This window comes from Sinohyriopsis cumingii, chromosome 8 (assembly GCF_028554795.1).
Source record: "Sinohyriopsis cumingii isolate HCF-2022 chromosome 8, ASM2855479v2, whole genome shotgun sequence".
Taxonomy (NCBI): Eukaryota; Metazoa; Mollusca; class Bivalvia; order Unionida; family Unionidae; genus Sinohyriopsis; species Sinohyriopsis cumingii.
In genome coordinates this window covers 26,927,284-26,945,881 of record NC_142968.1, presented here as the reverse complement: position 1 = coordinate 26,945,881, position 18,598 = coordinate 26,927,284, and the positions used below count along the sequence as shown (strand labels likewise).

The 18,598-nt window shown below is 36.4% G+C and overlaps 1 protein-coding gene across 22 annotated transcripts in view; it reads left to right on the top strand.

Moving 5' to 3' along the window:
* The first annotated feature begins 6,324 nt into the window (after positions 1-6,324).
* Positions 6,325-18,598, top strand: part of LOC149793181 (fibronectin type-III domain-containing protein 3a-like) — a 165,332-nt gene continuing 153,058 nt past the window's right edge. For 16 of the 22 annotated variants that reach the window (XR_016422728.1, XM_089967127.1, XM_089967129.1 and 13 more), the window contains exons 1-2: positions 6,326-6,533; positions 18,118-18,173. Coding sequence is in view for 20 of the 22 variants with exons in the window: in XM_089967127.1 (XP_089823253.1) it covers positions 6,517-6,533; positions 18,118-18,173 (73 nt within the window). In the remaining 2 variants the exon portion in view is untranslated. Of the gene's footprint in view, positions 6,534-18,117; positions 18,174-18,598 lie in introns of all 22 variants that reach the window. The other 6 variants (XR_016422727.1, XM_089967116.1, XM_089967112.1 and 3 more) reach the window with 2 other exon arrangements.

Here is an 18,598-nt window from a genome sequence, read left to right as displayed (position 1 = left end):
GCAGAAATTAGGAATGTGAATACCGGTCTCTTGCATGCATTCGAAATCAAAAAAGACTAAATAGCCTTTCTTCTTGAGGTCATCCTCTTGCTGTTGGGGTTGGTGTTTTTGATTGTAGCATTGATGTTCCAAGTCCACGATTTGGTGAGAAATGTGACATCGTTTCTTTCCTGAACATACGTATGCCTTGGCATTATTGGTACATATGCATTGTCCGCACGTAGACACAATCTCAAGCGTTGACAAGCACTTTTCTGCTGTGAACCTTGCGTCTTTAGATGTTGTTCGTAACAGGCAGGGTTGACAAAAGTGCGCTGACAAGCAGGGCAATGCACTCGTTCTTGTCCTTTGTCCAAACAAGGTTGAAAGGCCAAACATCCAGACCATTTCGATCCCAATGCTTGTGTTGCTCTCGATTGTTATAGGCATAGTCACATTTCTCATAGTAATAACTGCATCCCAAGAAAGCAGTGATACTGGTAATGGCGTCGAAATGTTCATCGTGATGATAAACGTGAATGTATTTTCCGTCTTGGATATCTTTGCCTCGAAACAAAAGAGGCCCGACAATTTCTTGAGGGTGCACTTTCAAGGTGTAGCGTGAAGCTAGGACATCTTGCAGTTTTTGCATTTCAGGAATACCACAGGGTGTGTCTTTAGACAGGCCGGCTTGCTATAACAGGAGTTCTGTTTCACTTGGGTGTTTGGCTCGGTCCGATCGATGAATAGTTTTCCAGACACTTTTCCATTCTACCGAGTCGTTCTTGTCGGCGTATGTTCGCCCCACCAGGATAGCCCTGGTTAAACACATCTGGTCTTGAAGGTTCTTAATTCGAACGAGACTCTTTTTGGTGCTGCGAAAGTTGTTCAAAAATAACACCTTTCTGCATTGTCCGGTCCCCTTGGGGAGAGATACGTGGGTCATAAACAGTGTCGGTGTTCCATCGGTGATGTGAAACTGGTCGTTGGATTATTGCACGTGTTGAATCTTGTCGATGACTTTGGAAGGTGTCAATTCTGCTGGGTAGCTATACTTGATCCAAACGGGGGATTTCATACTGTCGTGACGAATGGAAAGTCTCAAGCGATCGTCTTTTTCCGTTGTCACTGAATCGCCCCACTTCACTACTTACGATACTTCATAGCACATATCCATATATCTTTGGAGGAACATGAAACAAAAGAACCTCATGATATTCATCGATTTCTTTACATTTACAGTCTATATTTTTTTGTTATTGAGAAACACCAATCTAGAGGCTGGTTTACAGTAAGGATGCAATAATTCGAGAGGTATTACACACCATTTTGGTAGGTACTATATGACAGTAAAAGCGCTTCGTGAAATTTCTCGATTGATCATTGACGCATAATCTGAAATAACTTAGGAATGATTTTGACTATTGCTGGATAATGACTTTAATTGTTTTGGTTCCTGATAAGAATGTTATGATCGCTGATGTTGTTGTTGTAGGGTTTAACGCCATTTTTCAGCATAAGATAGACTATACATGGCGGCCAGTATTAATGGTGGAGGAAGAACCCATGAAAGCTCCGGAAAGAAGCACCGATCCACGAGAAGCTACTGGCAAGTTTTCTCGCGTACCCACATTGGCCGAATCCGAGACTCGAACCCATGCAGACAGGTGAGATGGCAGTGATCCTGAACGGAGAGCTCTTTAGACCACTCGGGGCGCCCGATCGCTGATGTAAATGCTCGTGTTCCACACATTTTCTGGGTACAGGATTAAAAAATTTTAAAAAAATAAAAACAGTCGTTATTTTGTATAGGGCTATAGGGATCTTATACTTTGACATTTCTGCTGAGATCTCTATGCGACACTTTTAAAATTTTTTTTTATTAAACATTCATAAATCAGTGGGGTTAGTTCGAGGTGAGGATGGTGTCAGGAAGCCTGTGTAACATAATTGTGATCGAGTGGGTTTTGGATAAATGAATAACGCAAACACAATGTGATGTACGATGGAAATTTATAAAATGAATTAATAAAAATGTATATATATATATATATGTGTGTGTGTGTGTGTGTGTGTGTGTGTGTGTGTTATAAATACAATGATTCTCTCACGCTCTCAGCATACGATTGATCCAATCATTCTACACAAACATTTACAAATTGAAAAACTAAAATATGATTCATGTAACACTGGACAACAAATTTTTACAAAAGTCATGTTACTGAAATAAAATTAGTCAATTCTTATCAATTTTTATGTGCTGAACACGAATATGACAGTCAAATTGCAAAATTGGCTCTAGTTTTTTTGTAATCTGCAAGAAATTAATGTTTACATAACGAAATGCATTCCAATAGTAAAAGGTCAACTGTAATAGCCTACCTATAAAAAATCAAGTCATTGACTACATCTTAGATTTCTTCGCCTGTCTCTTGTACAGCTGTTCGGGAGCATCTCTGAGGAGTGTCCAGCAGTAGTCAGCCAGCATTGTAGTGGACCATTTTCCCTGGTATCTTTGTTCCATTGTTGCGATATCTTGATGAAAACGTTCGCCGTGTTCATCACTAACAATACCACAGTTGCTAGGAAAGAAATCCAAATGGGAATGAAGGAAGTGAATCTTTAGAGACATATTGCAGCCAAGTTTCTTATACTTCATCAACATGTCTTCTACTAGTTCCTTATAGTTTTCTGCCCTAACATTTCCGAGGAAGTTTGTAGAAACTAGGCGAAAAGCATTCCATGCTTGTTTCGCGTCACCTTCCAGCAAGTTGTTGAACCGGTCATCTTTGAAAAGCTCTCGAATCTGAGGACCCACAAAAACTCCCGCTTTAATCTTTGCTTCGCTGAGTCGAGGGAATTTTTCATGCAGGTATCGGAATGCTGGCAAAGTCCGGTCAATGGCTTTCACGAAGTTCTTCATCAAACCTAGTTTGATGTGAAGGGGTGGTAGCAAGATTTTCTGAGCCTCAACCAGAGCTGGGTGTTGGATATTCTTCTCTCCAATGGCTACATTCTGCCTGTGAGTCCATTCCTTCCTCATGTAGTGCATTTCCCTTGCTCGGCTATCCCACTCGCATAAGAAACACATGTATTTTGTATATCCTTGCTGCAGTCCCATTAAAAGGGCAACTACCTTCAAATCACCACAGAGGTGCCAGCTGTACTTGTTATACTCAATGGAATTCAGTAGCTGCCTTAAGTTATCGTATGTCTCTTTCATGTGGACAGCATACGCTACTGGAATAGATGGAAGAATGTTTCCATTGTGCAAAAGCACAGCCTTGAGACTCAGTTTCAAAGAGTCCACAAATAGTCTCCATTCTTGTGGGTCATGAGTGATTTTTAAAGCATTCATGAGGCCCTCAATATCGGAACAGAATATCAGATTACTTTCCTTTCTGAAGAAAGGCTCCAATTGCTGGTGGCGCTTTCGATATGCAGTAATTGTGACATCTTCTTCTAGAAGATTCCATTGTTGGAGTCTTGATCCTAGCAATTCTGCCTTGTTCTTTGATAAGTCCAAATCACGAATCAGGTCATTTAGTTCTTCCTGTGTTATTCTGTGTGGGGTTGATGATGCACCACAGTGAAAATCTGGATCACTGCATGCTGATGGACCAGGAGAAGAACAGGTCGACTCACCTTTGTCTTCGTCAGATGAATCAAGAGAATATTCTGCTGGAGGTTCTGGAATAGGAAGTCCCTCACCATGTGGAACTGGTCTCAATGCAGACGGAATGTTTGGGTAGACTATTCTCGACTTCTTTCGCTTCGTTATAACGCCGGAAAGAGGAGGAACCAAGCAGAAGTAACAGTCATTTAGGTGGTTGCTTGGCTCTCTCCACACCATTGGGACTGCAAACGGCATTGATGACCTTTTGCAATTCAACCACTGTGAAAGCTGTGTTGTACATGTAGCACAGCATATATGCGGAGCCCAAGGCTTGTCTTGGTCACCAACCTTGCATCCGAAGTAAAGATGATATGCCTTCTTCACTTGAGAATTGATACTTTTCTTCTGGTTGGCAAATGTCACTTCCCCACAAATATAGCAAAAATTGTCCGCGGTATTAACACACTTTCGAGGCATTACTGTTCTTTATTGTACGTAAATGGATAAAATAATAAGTTTTATGTAACAGTAGCTTGAACTGTCTCGCACAACGTCTAAAATATTTTAAATGCTGAACCTATCTGATTGGGCTTTATATAGTACACTGCTTACGTCAGCTTCAGCAGCCGCCTGGCATTAGTATAATAGGCCTACACATGTATAGTACACTGCTGACGTCAACTTACTTCAGCAGCCGCATGGCATTAGTATTGCATTGCATCAGAAAATGATGCAATCAACTGTGGATGATGTGAGCATGATGGTATTATGCAATGTTACATCATTATTCCGGATGTTGCTGCAGTCCTACTGGAGAAATTTACACAGTGAAACATAGAAAATGAGGTATATGAATATCTTCAAAACGAGAGCCAATACAAATTTTTCACGGTTATATTCGTGTTCGGCACACCAAAATACTAGAGATTAGGGCCTTTTCAAGTCAGTAATGATTTCACTGTTGACCAGTGTAATCTTACGCATGGAAAGATAGATTCAAATAACCTCATACGTTTCAAATAATATTATGCAATGCTAGATATTCACATAATCTCACGTATGGAATACGATTAAGATTTAAATAATCTCAAAGGTTTTAAATAATCTTATGCACTGTAAGCGAGATTTCACATAATCTCCTATAATACAAATAAGATTTTAAATGATTTCATGCAATTAAAAATGTACTCATTTGAAACATAAAGTGGAACTAACATATGCCTCTAGACACTTGTACAGTCGTATGATTCATAAACTGCTGAACCACACAGTTTCACAGAGTCCTTGGGTTGGCCTACACTTTTAGCGGCATCTCACACCCTTCACGGATCCACCACATGTACAGACATACGTATACACATACGTGCAGACAGCATCCAGCCCCCTTGTATTGGCTACGTTTACATTCGTGGCTCCATCACGTGTACATAAACATCTTCAGTCAGCCCTAAACAGCTTCAGACATCCTTAAGCAGCCCTGAACATCTTCAGTCAGATCTAAACAGCCCTGAACAGATCATAACAGCTACAATAAAACCAAACTGGTCATAATAAAGAGTCTGAAACACATTTTGATATATGCTAATAAATTAAACTAATAGCAACTTGTAATTCAAAGTTCTCAACGTTTCAAATCAGCGTAGTAGTAAATGCATCATTACACGATATGACATTAAAACCTGAATAAGCTTCACTTATGAAATAAAATATAAATGTAACACTTACCCCTATGGCTGGCGAACACAACGGAGAACGTTCACTCCTTGACAAGATCCAAAACGACCAGTGTCGGTTAGAAATGGAATCGACCTTAAATCCATAGGAGAGTGAGTAATAGTCGGGGTAAAATACCCATGCATATCGTGCTTTTAATGTCTCTCGTCGCAAGTAATCTTCGACGAGATACATGCTAGTACAGTGGCTTACCTAGAAAAACAATTATTTACTCTAGGTAACACTGTACGCATGTGCAACAAAAAATGGTCAAATCGTTCTAAAGCAAAACCAAGTTATTTTTTTGCCTTATTCTGTGACAGCCTGCAATAATAAATATAATTATGTCCATTGTACTAGTTGCTTGTTCGATGTCAGATTTTACCCATATTAGTCGAGTTTTCCAAAAGGTCACTTAATTTGAGCTGAATTTTGTACAGGCACAATACGCTATGTAAGGTGCGGTAACTCGTGCTAATATTTAATTACAATCGCGGATGTATCTAAATGAGAGAGAGAGAGAGAGAGAGAGAGAGAGAGAGAGAGAGATTGTTAAAAATCACTTTACAAAGAAATATTGTTAATTCACTTTACTTGAAAGACAAAGGTAACATTTATTAGCTCATTTGTTGTTCTTGGTACAAATGTTAATAAAGTGAAATTACTCTTGAATTTGTTCCAAGTGTTGATCTTTGGCACAGGTGTTCGACGCGAGCTTATGTGGAGAAAGAAACACACACACAAAACAAAAACAACCATAATCTGAAGTGAAATAAAATGATACCCCCAATTGACCCGTTCTGACACTGGACCCTCTCTATCATACTATATAAAAATTCCTTCTACAGTTATATATTATGAAAGAGAGGGTCCTATGTCAGAACGGGTCATGGGGATCATCTTTGGTATTTTTGTCACTCTGTATCATTTTTTTCCTTCAGATTCTTGTGTTGTTTTTTTCTTCTCAACATCAAGCTCGTTTCGATCACCTGTAATCTTTGGCAGCAGTTCAAACTGTGGACTTCCGGTTCTTCTTACGGATGTGCCTTGCATGATCAGTTTGTTACGGATAGCCATTGAATAACGCAATTAATGCAGCTGTATTATCGTATTGTTTTATCCAGATACTTCTTGTCAGAGCAGTTTAAACAGAAAAACCGAAAGAAAGAAAAAATATCTTGATCTTGAGGACTGGATTGATTCAAAAGATGCGTGCACCTCAGCGGTAAGAAGAATGACAGAAACGAAAGTGCAAATTACTGAGCAATTTAAGTATCAGGATTTATTGGGCAGTTGGACTGCAATTTATAAAGGGTACCTCAGGGGTTGATCCTTGGACCTTTTCTTTTTTTTTTGTTTATCAATGATATCTTTTATTTTATTACATACTCCTTTTTCTTGACACTGGTGGGATAGAGAAACATACCTCCTTTGAGATTTTACTGCTGCAGAACTTTTTCAGTTCATTAAAGTTGTTTTCTATCACTGGCTCTTTTAACTTTGTGGTAATGTTGATGAAAAAATCATTGAAAACATTTGCAATGGCAGTTTCATCAGTGACTATGGTGTCATTTACCAGAAGTGAGTGAATTTTATTTGTCTGTTTTTTGTGCGTTCCTCCAGTGAGTTCATTGAAGACTTTCGAAATGGAGTTTGTGTTGCTCTTTTTGTTTTCAAGCAATGATTGATAATAAGTTTTTTTAGCTTTTTTGATCATACTTGTTATTTTATTTCTCCATACTTTATATTGTGCATGGTTTTCCATAGCCTTGAATTTGTCTCGTGTTTTCGTAGAATCTAGGATTTCAGTAGTAAGCCAATTAGGTTGAATATCAGTCTTTACTCGATGTACTTTCAGTGGTGCATGCTTAGATACTACATCCATAAATAAGTCAGTCCACACCCTCATGGCTTCATCTATGTCATCCAAATTTTGGATCATACTCCATGGAACCTTATATAGGTCATTGAGAAATTGTTCTTCATTAAAAGTTTTGAATGATCTGTAAGTGATCGTTTTATGTGTATTTTTCTTATTTTTCTTGCATTTAACCTTTCTTGTCAAAAAAAAAAGTAGGATAGTGGTCACTAAGACCAACATTCGGTACATTAACACAAGCCACATTGTCTGGTAGGTTAGTATTAATGTGATCAATAAGAGTGCTTGATTTTTCTGTTACCCTTGTAGGCTCATTTACCAGCTGGTCTAGGCCTAATGATTCAATAAATTCCATCCAGTTGTTCCTTATTTGAGTATTGAGAAGGTCCTTATAAATATCTCTGAGTATATATGTTTCTTTCTTCTGTGCTAGAACATTTTCTATTTGTTTCAAAAAGTTATCATTCCAAAATGCTTTGGAGGAAGGTGGTCTATAAATGAAACCAGCTAGGAAAGATTTTGCATTATTTTGAAAAATTTCCACCCAGATACTCTCAATTTCATGTGACTCCAAGTCAAGTCGCCTTTTTACATTTACATCTTCCCTAATGTATACAACAAGACCCCCCCTGCTGTCTCTCTGTCCCTACGAAATGGTTTATTGTAGCCTTGACAGTGAAATAGAGCATCATTGTGGTTAGCATTTAATTTGGTTTCAGTGAGTCCTAAAACATGTATATTATTTTCCATGGAAGACAACATTAACTTAATCTGGTCTATCTTTCCCACTATACCTTGTACATTTAAGTGACCTATGTTAAAACCTTTTGTATTTAGTTTCATATCAATTACATGTATGTCATAATGCAATGGGGTACTCAATGAGATTGTCTCCATACTACTTTTATCATTCTGACATCCTATTTCTATATTTAAATGTTCATATACATTAGCATCTTCAAAGTCACATACAAACCCTGAAAATCCATTTACATTTGCATCTACAATAGTGTCCATTGAATAGTTAGAGTCAAGAGTCCCACTGGGTACATTGTGATGAAAGAACAATTAGATGGTTTACTTCGTACTTAAATGAGAGAACACAACATGTATATATATATATATATCACTATAAACTGTCACACTGCAGACATTGTAGTGATATGACTCAGATTGTTAAAGCTATGTTAAAAATCCAAAACACACACACTTGTATGGGTATCAATTCCATTCTTTTAAAAGATGACATTTCCAAAAGTTTCTGAGCTCTTGAATTAGGAAAAGTATTTTTCTTCAGATTTAGTGCTTAATGACAAATAAACTGGAAATATATAACAACTGCAAAATTTCACTGAAATCCTGTTGCAGTGCTTTCAACAATTACTGAGGAACTAGAACAGATATCAACAGGAAATTTTAGGATTTTATTTTTGCTCTTGGTTTAATATGTTACAGATTAATTTGTGTTGTATTATTTGAGCATGGATTTAGGTGGGTATGCTCTTTATTGGTGCACATAAATATGGAAACTGTCTTAAGTTAGCTACCATATACACTTGATTGCAAATTAAATGTTTTTTTTTTTTTTATAGCAAAAATGTTACTGTTAATGCTGCAAGAATAAAGTATTAACTTTAGACACATAAATTGTTAAAAGCTACATTTAAAAAAATTCCAAAATCCAAATCCACATAAATGATATGGGGAAAAGATAATGTGATTGCAGATGGAATCTCATATGTAATGGCTAATGGGGTACTAGATTGCATTATTTTGTGAACATTTTGTGTAATTAAGCTGAGTGTCATTCATAAGACATCTACCTATGTAATTTTAATTATTATAATATGATGTGCATATTTAACTGTATAAATCTTTTCGTCTACAAGTGGAGGTGTGTGGAGGTGTTATGTATGTTATGTATATTTAATTTATATTGTATGCTTAACTTTTCTCCAATATTGTATGTTCTAAACAAAATGTTTACTAGTAGTAGCATTCATAGATTAGATTTTTTGGTTGGATTGTTTTACATCATAGGCAAGTGAACATTTGGATACATGGGTAGTTGATAAATAATTCATACTTGTTTTAGATCAGTTTGTGGGAATCCCTTTGTGATCAATGTTTACAGTTGTGTTGTTCAAATCAGATACAATTCTAAAGGAATTATTTATTTAAAATATTCATTAGAATTGCTAAATATCTTTAAATTTTGGACTTTTGTGAATTCATTCTAAGATATTCTGGTATATCAGGGTATTCAAGATTATTTGTATAAAAGGACATTCAAGACTATTGGAATTCATTTAGAGCATTCTTTATTTATTTCTTATCAGAGGTCTCGGGACACTTAATGATGCTTATTTGGATGAAATATTTTTTTTTTGGGATGCAGAAAATCATTTAGGCAGGAGTCCTCCATACACATGAAATAATTGGGTGACAAAATTCAAAGACTTGCCACTCCTGCTTCAGCCACCTGCTTAGTGGGATAATGTGTTGATTAAGTAGTTGTACTGATATTTGCAATGACAGAATTCAGTTGATGCATATGTTGCCATTATAAAATTACATCAAAAGAACATGATGCAATAGCTGGGTGGCAAGTCCAAAGACTTTGACTGGCTGCTGGGTGGGAAAATGTGCTGATATTTACAGTAATTGAATTCCATCACAGAAAGACGCAGAGATGTACATGGGGTTATTTATAAGAGTACATCAAATAAACAACTTTAGTTTTCAATATTGTGTTCATTTCTGAGTGTAGCTGAATAGGTAGTGCATATCGCCTCAGAATCAAGATATGTTGAGACTTAGACAAAATGCCATTTGCAAATTTGGATAAGTATTTTGGGGTTAAATGGCAGATTGATGAAGATAAGATTCAGAAGAGTGCTTAAGTTGCTAGAACTGATAGTTCGGATGGAACAGTAGCCATGTGTAAGAAAGTGTAATGCCTGGCTTATTTGGAATAAGGCCTTTCTTGGATTGACAAAATTCAGTCTCACTCTGATGGACAAACAAGATCTATGTCAGTGTTATAAGAATGTAGAAATTAAACTCAATGGCAACCAGTAGTTCATCTATTTGGCAAAGTTTTCTGGGAGGGGACAGCAACTTTTGCTGGTGGTACTCCTAATTTTACCAAATGGGAATCCTTGACTCCTAGTTTTAAAACCCTAGTGAGATTTCTGACTTCTGATACGACATTTAGGATTATTTGGATTTAATTCATAATACTGTTTCTCTTGAATTTTTTGGGGAAATAGATTACTTGAATGTTGATTTTAATTAAATTGCTGGTTTCACTTTCTTTCTGTTACATATTTTAAGACATAGAGTCGTAACACTAGACAACATCAAACACTTTCAATATGCTCAGGATTGTTATGTTTTAATCTTGAGGGATGTTATAATCAACAAGTCTGTTTTTGTTACTGGATTCCCCCATGGTAAGTGTGCCAGACATTTTTGAGAAATTCACTTAAATTTCACTGAAGTTTTGCCGACATTCAGAAACTTTAAGTGACATTTTTTGACAGTAGAGGCAAAACAGTACTCACAGAAGGGTTTCAACACTAGTCCTTAACAGAGTCCCATTGCACACTGTGAAGAAAGCCTCTTGTGGACTTATTTACAACCAAGCTCAATAACAGACTGCTTTTACTTTTCTCCAGCCTTGGACCAGAGAGAACTTGCAGTGGACATGTTAAGCTTCCAGTTAATTGTCTATTAATGTACTCCCCATGGTTCAGACTGCTGTCTCAAGTTCTACAAGAGAACTTCCAGTTGTCATAAAATTCTCAAAACCCTACTGTGGTCCCTATAATGGATGTTCAGTGATCTTCTTGACCAACTAATAGAACAACCCTTTTCTCTTAGCCACAGAGGAGGGATCTTATCCTACACAGCAGCTTTCACATTCTTGACCATCAAGTTTGTCTCATCTGTAGCAATTGAAACAGGGTGTCATTTCTATGCTCTAACCAGACATACATGCTGGGATGGGGCTAAGGAATGTCAACAAAGCCAGACTGAATTTTCTGCCTGGGTTGCCAGTTCCATAATTCAAAGGAAGAGGGATTCCGCATCCAAGGTCCATGGTGCCAGGTGGAGAATCTTAGGTGACTCAGTAGGAAACATGATCCTTTCTGTCCACCTGAGAGTTTTGTCTCTGATTTCCTTTTAATATGAGAACACAGAATGTTAAGAATCAATTATTAAGCACTAAAGAGATGCCATTTCTAAAACACTTAAATTCTCTCAAGGCACTGCAGTTCGTTTTTGGATTTGCACCTTGCCAATCTCATTAGTTACTTTGAGCTGCCGAGACCCATCACCTGCTCTTTTAGGCCTAGGTGGAAATCAGTCTTGTGTTTTTGGTCTTAACCTAAACACATTATGAAAACTGAACCATTAAGCAAGTCTTCTTTTCAAAACCTGAAACTCAAGACTCTGTTTTTGCTTGCCTTGGCATCTCTGCGGAGACCAAGTGAGTTTTGTGCCTTGTTTGTCGAAACTGGCAGTCTCTGGTTTAATGGAAATTATGAAACCATTTCTCTTCTTTGTGAATTGTGATTTTTTTTGGCAAAGGTTCAATTACCTTCATTAGCTCCACTACCAACAGGGATGTCCAAACAAATCTGTTTTATCAAGACAGGCTTTTCTGTCCTGTTAGAGCACCACATTTTTATCTTAATGCCTTCAAAGAGAAAAGGAGGGATAGGAAACATATTTCCCTTCATCATAAGGGTTTTGTTTTTATTTCAGCCGCCAGTATCTAATGGTGGATTGCTGCTACCGTCAAAAGAGCTTATCAGTCTTATACTGATTGAGACCTTTCTTTTCATTCAGGTTCATATCATTGCTTCCTCATAGGCATATTTAAATCTTTCTTCACTGGAATATTGTAATGTTGCTCTTGTTACTTTAGGGTTTAATGCCATTTTTTAGCACAAGATAGGCTATACATGACAGCCAGTATAACTGGTGGAGGACGAACCCTGGAAAACCCAGGGAAGAACCAACGACCCACGAGAAGCTACTGGCAAGCTTTCCCACATACCCACGCTAGCCATGCCTGAATATTGTCATAATAGTAGGCGTATATTAGTGATATCCCCTGAAGAGTTTGATAGCATCACTGTAATATATTATTAGCATCATAGACCATTTTTCATAATGCATATAAAAGCAGTGTTTTTTCTATCATGCGTCATGTGTCCAGTGCACAAACTTTTCCAATTTGATGATAAAAAATTGTCGCTGGTAAGTAAATTAGTGCACCTAAATGTTGTTTTTCTGATTGACACAAAACAAAGGTTTGGCTAGGTCACAACTCTCCCAAACAGAGAAAACACGCGCGTACCAGTTTCTTAGGTTAATGTTATCATAAGACACTGGGTCATAACTGAGTGTAGAGCCTGGAGTTGACCATATGTGACCTGTAACTGTCAGGTCATTTGTAGAAACATGATGTTAGATCTGTATCTTATCACACTGAAGAAAGAGTCAGAAAATAAACATGTGGTTTTAAAGTGATTCTCACAAGAAACTATTATTTTATGCACACCCTTGTCACGCAATAAAACAACAACTTCCGTTTGCTCAAATGTATGCCTTGCATGGTTCTAAGATATCATCATTTGACTGAAAATGGTGTCAAAGGCAAAAAGAAATTAAAATAAATCTGAAACAAATGAAATTATCTTTAGGACCTCATTTAGTCACTGACCAGTGATAACAGTAATGTTGTCAAACCAGTGGAGCCATCATCATCCAAAGATGAGATAATGGTTACGCGTAAGATGAAACATAATTTTGTGCTGCAGTGGTTGAAAACATACAGCTGGCTACATTTTCAAAAAGAAGTCGAGTTGATTCTCGGTCCAGAACAGGATCTTAGCCACCTTTAGGAATTGGCTTGGGATTGAGAAACAGAGAAATCTGATGCTTATCAAGATTGATGGGGAAGACAGAAGTACCTTCAATTCTGAGGCAGCTATGAAGAAATAAAAGAAAACGGAAGAGAAAAGAATCTATGAACTTAAAAACATGAAATGATTTGTTAAATTATGAACAGTTTACTGAGTAAGAGTTACATCCAGAAGACTTCCTCATTGAAAACACGGCATGATGCGTGGGATAAGCTCTTCTCTGCCTGCTAGTCAGATTAATACATTCTAGTCACTACTACCTACTGTAATGTTTTCTTGTATAAAAATATTTAGAAAATATGCCTATTCTTTAGTTACGATAAATAACTAATATATTTGTTGTGTATTTAAACAATATAATTTTTTTTTAAAACTACTGAAGACTGATCATCACCTTGGATAAAACTAACAGGTTTTGATTTTGGCTCACTGTTTTTTGCCTTGATGAGTCAAATGACTTACATGAAACCTTTATTTTGTAGATAAAACACTGTAAAAGTGAAAACAGTATCATTGAAATATAGAAGTACATATATTTACATAATATTCATTATTTCCATATGTTATGAATGGTATTTTGTGAAACTTATTTGTCTTTGAATTTAAGTAAATTATAGCTTTCATTTCTTCACTTCCCATTACCGGTACATTTTGATTGCCATATTAAAAGTGGTCAGTCAAGATCTGGTAGAAAAAAATGTTAGTGCAGCAATATACTGATAAAAAGTATATGCCACTTAATTTATTATATATAATACGTTACAATTGCAAAGCATAAATAAAGGAAGATTCCAAGATTTTAATTGATATGATTCCGAAGTGGTAAAATTGAAAGATACAGATCACCATTTCCTACATGGATAGACAGAAAAGATAAATGAAAATTTTCATGGGCAGCGCCAACTTAAGGTTTACTGATCTTCTTATTTTTCTCTTGCTCAGACTATACTATGTAAATATAAGAGCAACTCAAGGATAAAATTTGAATATCGTTTGTCATCGCAATTTTATGAAATTAATAAGAATGACAACAATCACAAATACAACTATTGTACATTATCGCTGCTACTGTAACAACAATTACACTATAATACTAATTAGGGGTGAAATGATACATGCTGTACCATGTATCCATACAATTCATGATACACAGCAGATGATACATTATCAATACATGCATGTATATTAATGATCTTATCTTTCCATGTTTACAAGGTCTGTCAGTGGTGGATGGTGCCCTTTTATTTTATTTACTGGTTCTATTTCCAGGTTGCAGATTACAGACAGATATTTACTTAAACATTTAAATATATACATTCTCATCCATGACAAATAACAAAAATACTTTCGACTGCTCCAGTGACCTAGTGGTCAGAGCGTCTGCCCCACTTCGAACCCCGGCCGAGTCATGTCAGAGATTTCTAAAAATTGTACTAAAAACTGCCTTGCTAGGCACTTAGCATTAAGAGGTTAGTGTTAGGACTGGTTGGCCTTTTCTAAGAATAATGTGACTCCATGGGTGTCTGCGCTACATGTCTGTGGCATGATGCCCCAGTGCTAGACATAACTTTAAACTGCCACATTGCAGACATTGTAGTGATATGACTAGAAAATTGTTAAAGCTGCATTAAAAATCAAAATCACACACACACACACACACACACACACACACAAGTACTTTCAAACAGACTACATATTAGGTGTCAGTGATTTGTAGTCATCATGTAGGTGATTTAAGGCTGCTCCATTTGATCCGATGTTGAATTCACTATAGCCACCAGACAGAGATATTATGATCAAATAAATATCTTTACTTATTAATTTCATTTTTTCATTCTTATTTTTTCAGTTTATCTTAACTTTGCTAGGGAAGAAATATAGTTTTGCAGCACATGATTTCGCAGGACTAAAATGTTTGAGAAAAGAAATACAAATTGCATTCTACTTTCAAGATGTCCATATTTTAACTTGGCTTGGTATTTCATCTTTTCTGTATTGCTGAAAGGGTTACAGATTGACTGGCATGCTGCCTATTTTTGTCCATCTAGCATATACTTCAGATTTGTATTTAACACATTTCTGGGCTCAAAATCACCCACTGGTACCTACTTGAACAATCTTCCCAGGCCCAGTAATCTGACATACTTTAGAAGTATAACTATCATGAGTCAATATTTGCTGAATAAATCCTCATCTGAAGATGAACCATACTGAGAATCAGCCATTTGGGGTTTTCTAGGTAGCCTGCATTTGTATAGCTTCCTTGATGCAAGTTCAAACACAACATAACGCTTGTTCCAGGGCAATATATGCCATTCAGTATTAGTTTTATAACCATTTTTTTAATGTAACTAGTAATGCCAATGGTGAATTCCAAGTCAGATTTCATCAACACTCTAGATTCATCTCTTATGTTGTTCATGTTGTTGTTGTTCTAGGGTTTAACACAGTTTTTAGCACAAGATAGGCTATACATGGTGGCCAGTATAAATGGTGGAGGAAGAACCCGGGAAAACCCCGCTAACAACCACTGATGTACGAGAAGCTACTGGCAAGCTTTCACACATATCCACATTGGCCGAACCTGAGACTTGAACCCATGCAGATAGAGGTGAAATGGCAATGATCCGTAATGGTGAGCACTTAAGAGCACTCCGACACTTGAGGCCCTGTCGTCAATAGATTAAAGAGATATCAAATCCTATATTTGTAATTTCTGAGAAAATAAACAATCTTATGAATTCATGCACATTTGGCCCGATGTAAGAATGTTCAGGTTTCCTAGGCTGGGTACTAAGCAGCTACCCTATGATGACACCAGTTGTAGTGTCAGCGAATTCCAACTTTTAATTGGCTCTGACCCTACACCCCAACATGAATGTTCAAATATAAAAAATGACATGGCAATGGTCAGAGGAAACTTGGACTACTTCATGACAAACAAGGTGTTGGGATAAAATAATTATCATGGAACAATTGGTGGGGGGGTAATAACCATGTGTTGGTGTTAATCTGCTGATGATGAGTGAGTGTTTATTCATTTTTGTTTTTAACAGAAATGAGTTATTGTGCCTGCTTCAGCTGTCTCTGATGAATTTAAAGAATATAAAGGCAAATAACTAATAATTATTGACTCTTTCAGCTTAAAATAACTTGTATTTGGCTTAAAGTATTGTTTTATATTGATTTTCCACCACTTGTATCGATATGCGTATCAATACTGCAAAGGTATTGTTGCAATGATATATTGATGAATTTTTGTACCCCTAATACTGATAGTGCTTGAGGATTTGTACCCCCTACCCATCTCACCCTTTGGTAACTAAATAGATCTGAAGCATATATTTTGGTTTTAGTTTTATGGGTTTAATGCCATTTTTGAGCAGATGGTAGTCTATATATAGTGGCCAGTATATGGTCGATGAAGAATCATAGAAGACCATGGGAAGATACAGTCAGGCATTCCTACATACCCATGTTGGCTGAGCCAACACTTAAACCCACACATGTGAGTGATCTGTAAAGGTGATTGCTCTAGACTATTTGGCCTTTTATGGCTGCAGATTTGAATTTTTTTTTAGAAATATGGCAAACTTGCCAACCATTCAAGCAATTTCCACTATAGATAGAATGCCTTCCATTCAGTGTTTATCATCTTCTTTCATTTCTTACACACTTTCTTAGAGAATATTGTGCTGTATGAATCAGAATTACTATTGACACCAATCTCTGATCTTCATAGCCCTGCTAACGTCAGGCAAGCAGGGTGCTGGTTAATTTTTCATTTTGTCTTAAGGTGGTTTTCCCATTTTTTACAAGAGTTTGATGAATTTAAAATCTACCCTATTTGATGCAATAATCATATTAATGAAGAAAAAAGTAACAAAAATCTTGCAATGTGGAAATATAGCAATTAATTGAAACAGACAGTTCCTGCCTCAGTGACAGACACAGGCATATCTATTTACAATTACCAGTATTTTTACACATTTACAGAAAGTGAACTAAACTAAGCCATTTACATGTGTAAACATTGCGGCCTTTGGTATGATCAAGATAAACTGCTTTACCCAGTTAGGGCACTTGGGTTCTGTGTAGAAACTTCAAAAGATATATATATATATATATATATATATATATATATATATATATATATATATATATATATATATATATATATATAAGGGTAGGAAACATCTTTTCCATCTGTTAAAAGTCACATCCAATATTTTGGCAGTCATGATATCTCTATGTAGATTACTCCCACTATCAAGGGAGCATATTTGGTCAGTCACTTAGAGGGATCTTTCATCTATGAGAAAGCACATGAAGACTGGGGGCCATTGCTACCTCATGGGCCTATTTCAATCACTCATCACTAGAGGACATCATGAGTCTAAATGGCTTCTTTTTACCTTAAGTTAATGGTCCTTAACAAACCAAAGCAAGGGTATTTTTTCTCAGGGCTGAATAGTTACTGTACATATAGTTGCCCAGACTGCTGCTGTATAACAGCAGTTGATTTTCGCTGTCATAATGTGAATAATTAAAATGTTTCTCCTTTGGAGTCCATCAGCATTCTCCTTACTGATAAATTCAGAGCTCTACAAAATAGTAACAGGTTATCTATAACTAGAATGAAAATGGATTTTTTTAATGTAATTTTTAACTGTCAGATGCATTCTTCCTAACCAGCTCAGATATCCTTCAGTAGTCAAGGTCCATGAAAAGAATGCATGAAGAGAGCCATTGCACATGGGTCTATGATGCAGAGTCAGACTGGGTCTATGATACATGTTCATTCTCAGTCTTGGAATGAGAGGATGGTACAGCTGGTATGAATAAGCATTTTTTCCATATGATGAAAGGGAAAGCAACACAGTAGTGACATATACACGTTACTTAATTAAAATAAGTTTTATCCCCTGCCCCCATTAATGATGAAATACTGTACTTTTCATTTATTTATGCATTTATTTTATACATTCCAGATTCATCATGATGTACTATGTTCTGATGCATGTTTTAGTTGCAGAAGTATCATCTGGTAGGTTGTATTAATACTGTTATTTACATCCTATTTTGTACATTATGTATGTTTACCAGCAATAATTTTTAACAAAAGACAGACTTACCATAAATCTTTGATTTCTTGTTTATCATTTGTTGTTGAATGCCACTGAATCTTGGGAAAAGATGAACAATGAATATGCACAGTATTGTTGCTGCGTGGTGGGTTTATCATTTAGAAAAAAATGTTTCTTTAATATTCACCAAAATTTTGTGAAAGTAAAGGATGCCTTTATGTGCAGTTATTTATCTGAAAAACGGTCAGAATTAATGTAACTCTGAACTGTTTGGTGTGGTCAGTGTCTGACCTGTTAGGTCTTTCTGTTGACTTGGGGGTGAGGCAGGGACCAATGGTATACTAATTAAAACACTAAGTCATATTGTAATCTACTGTTTATATCC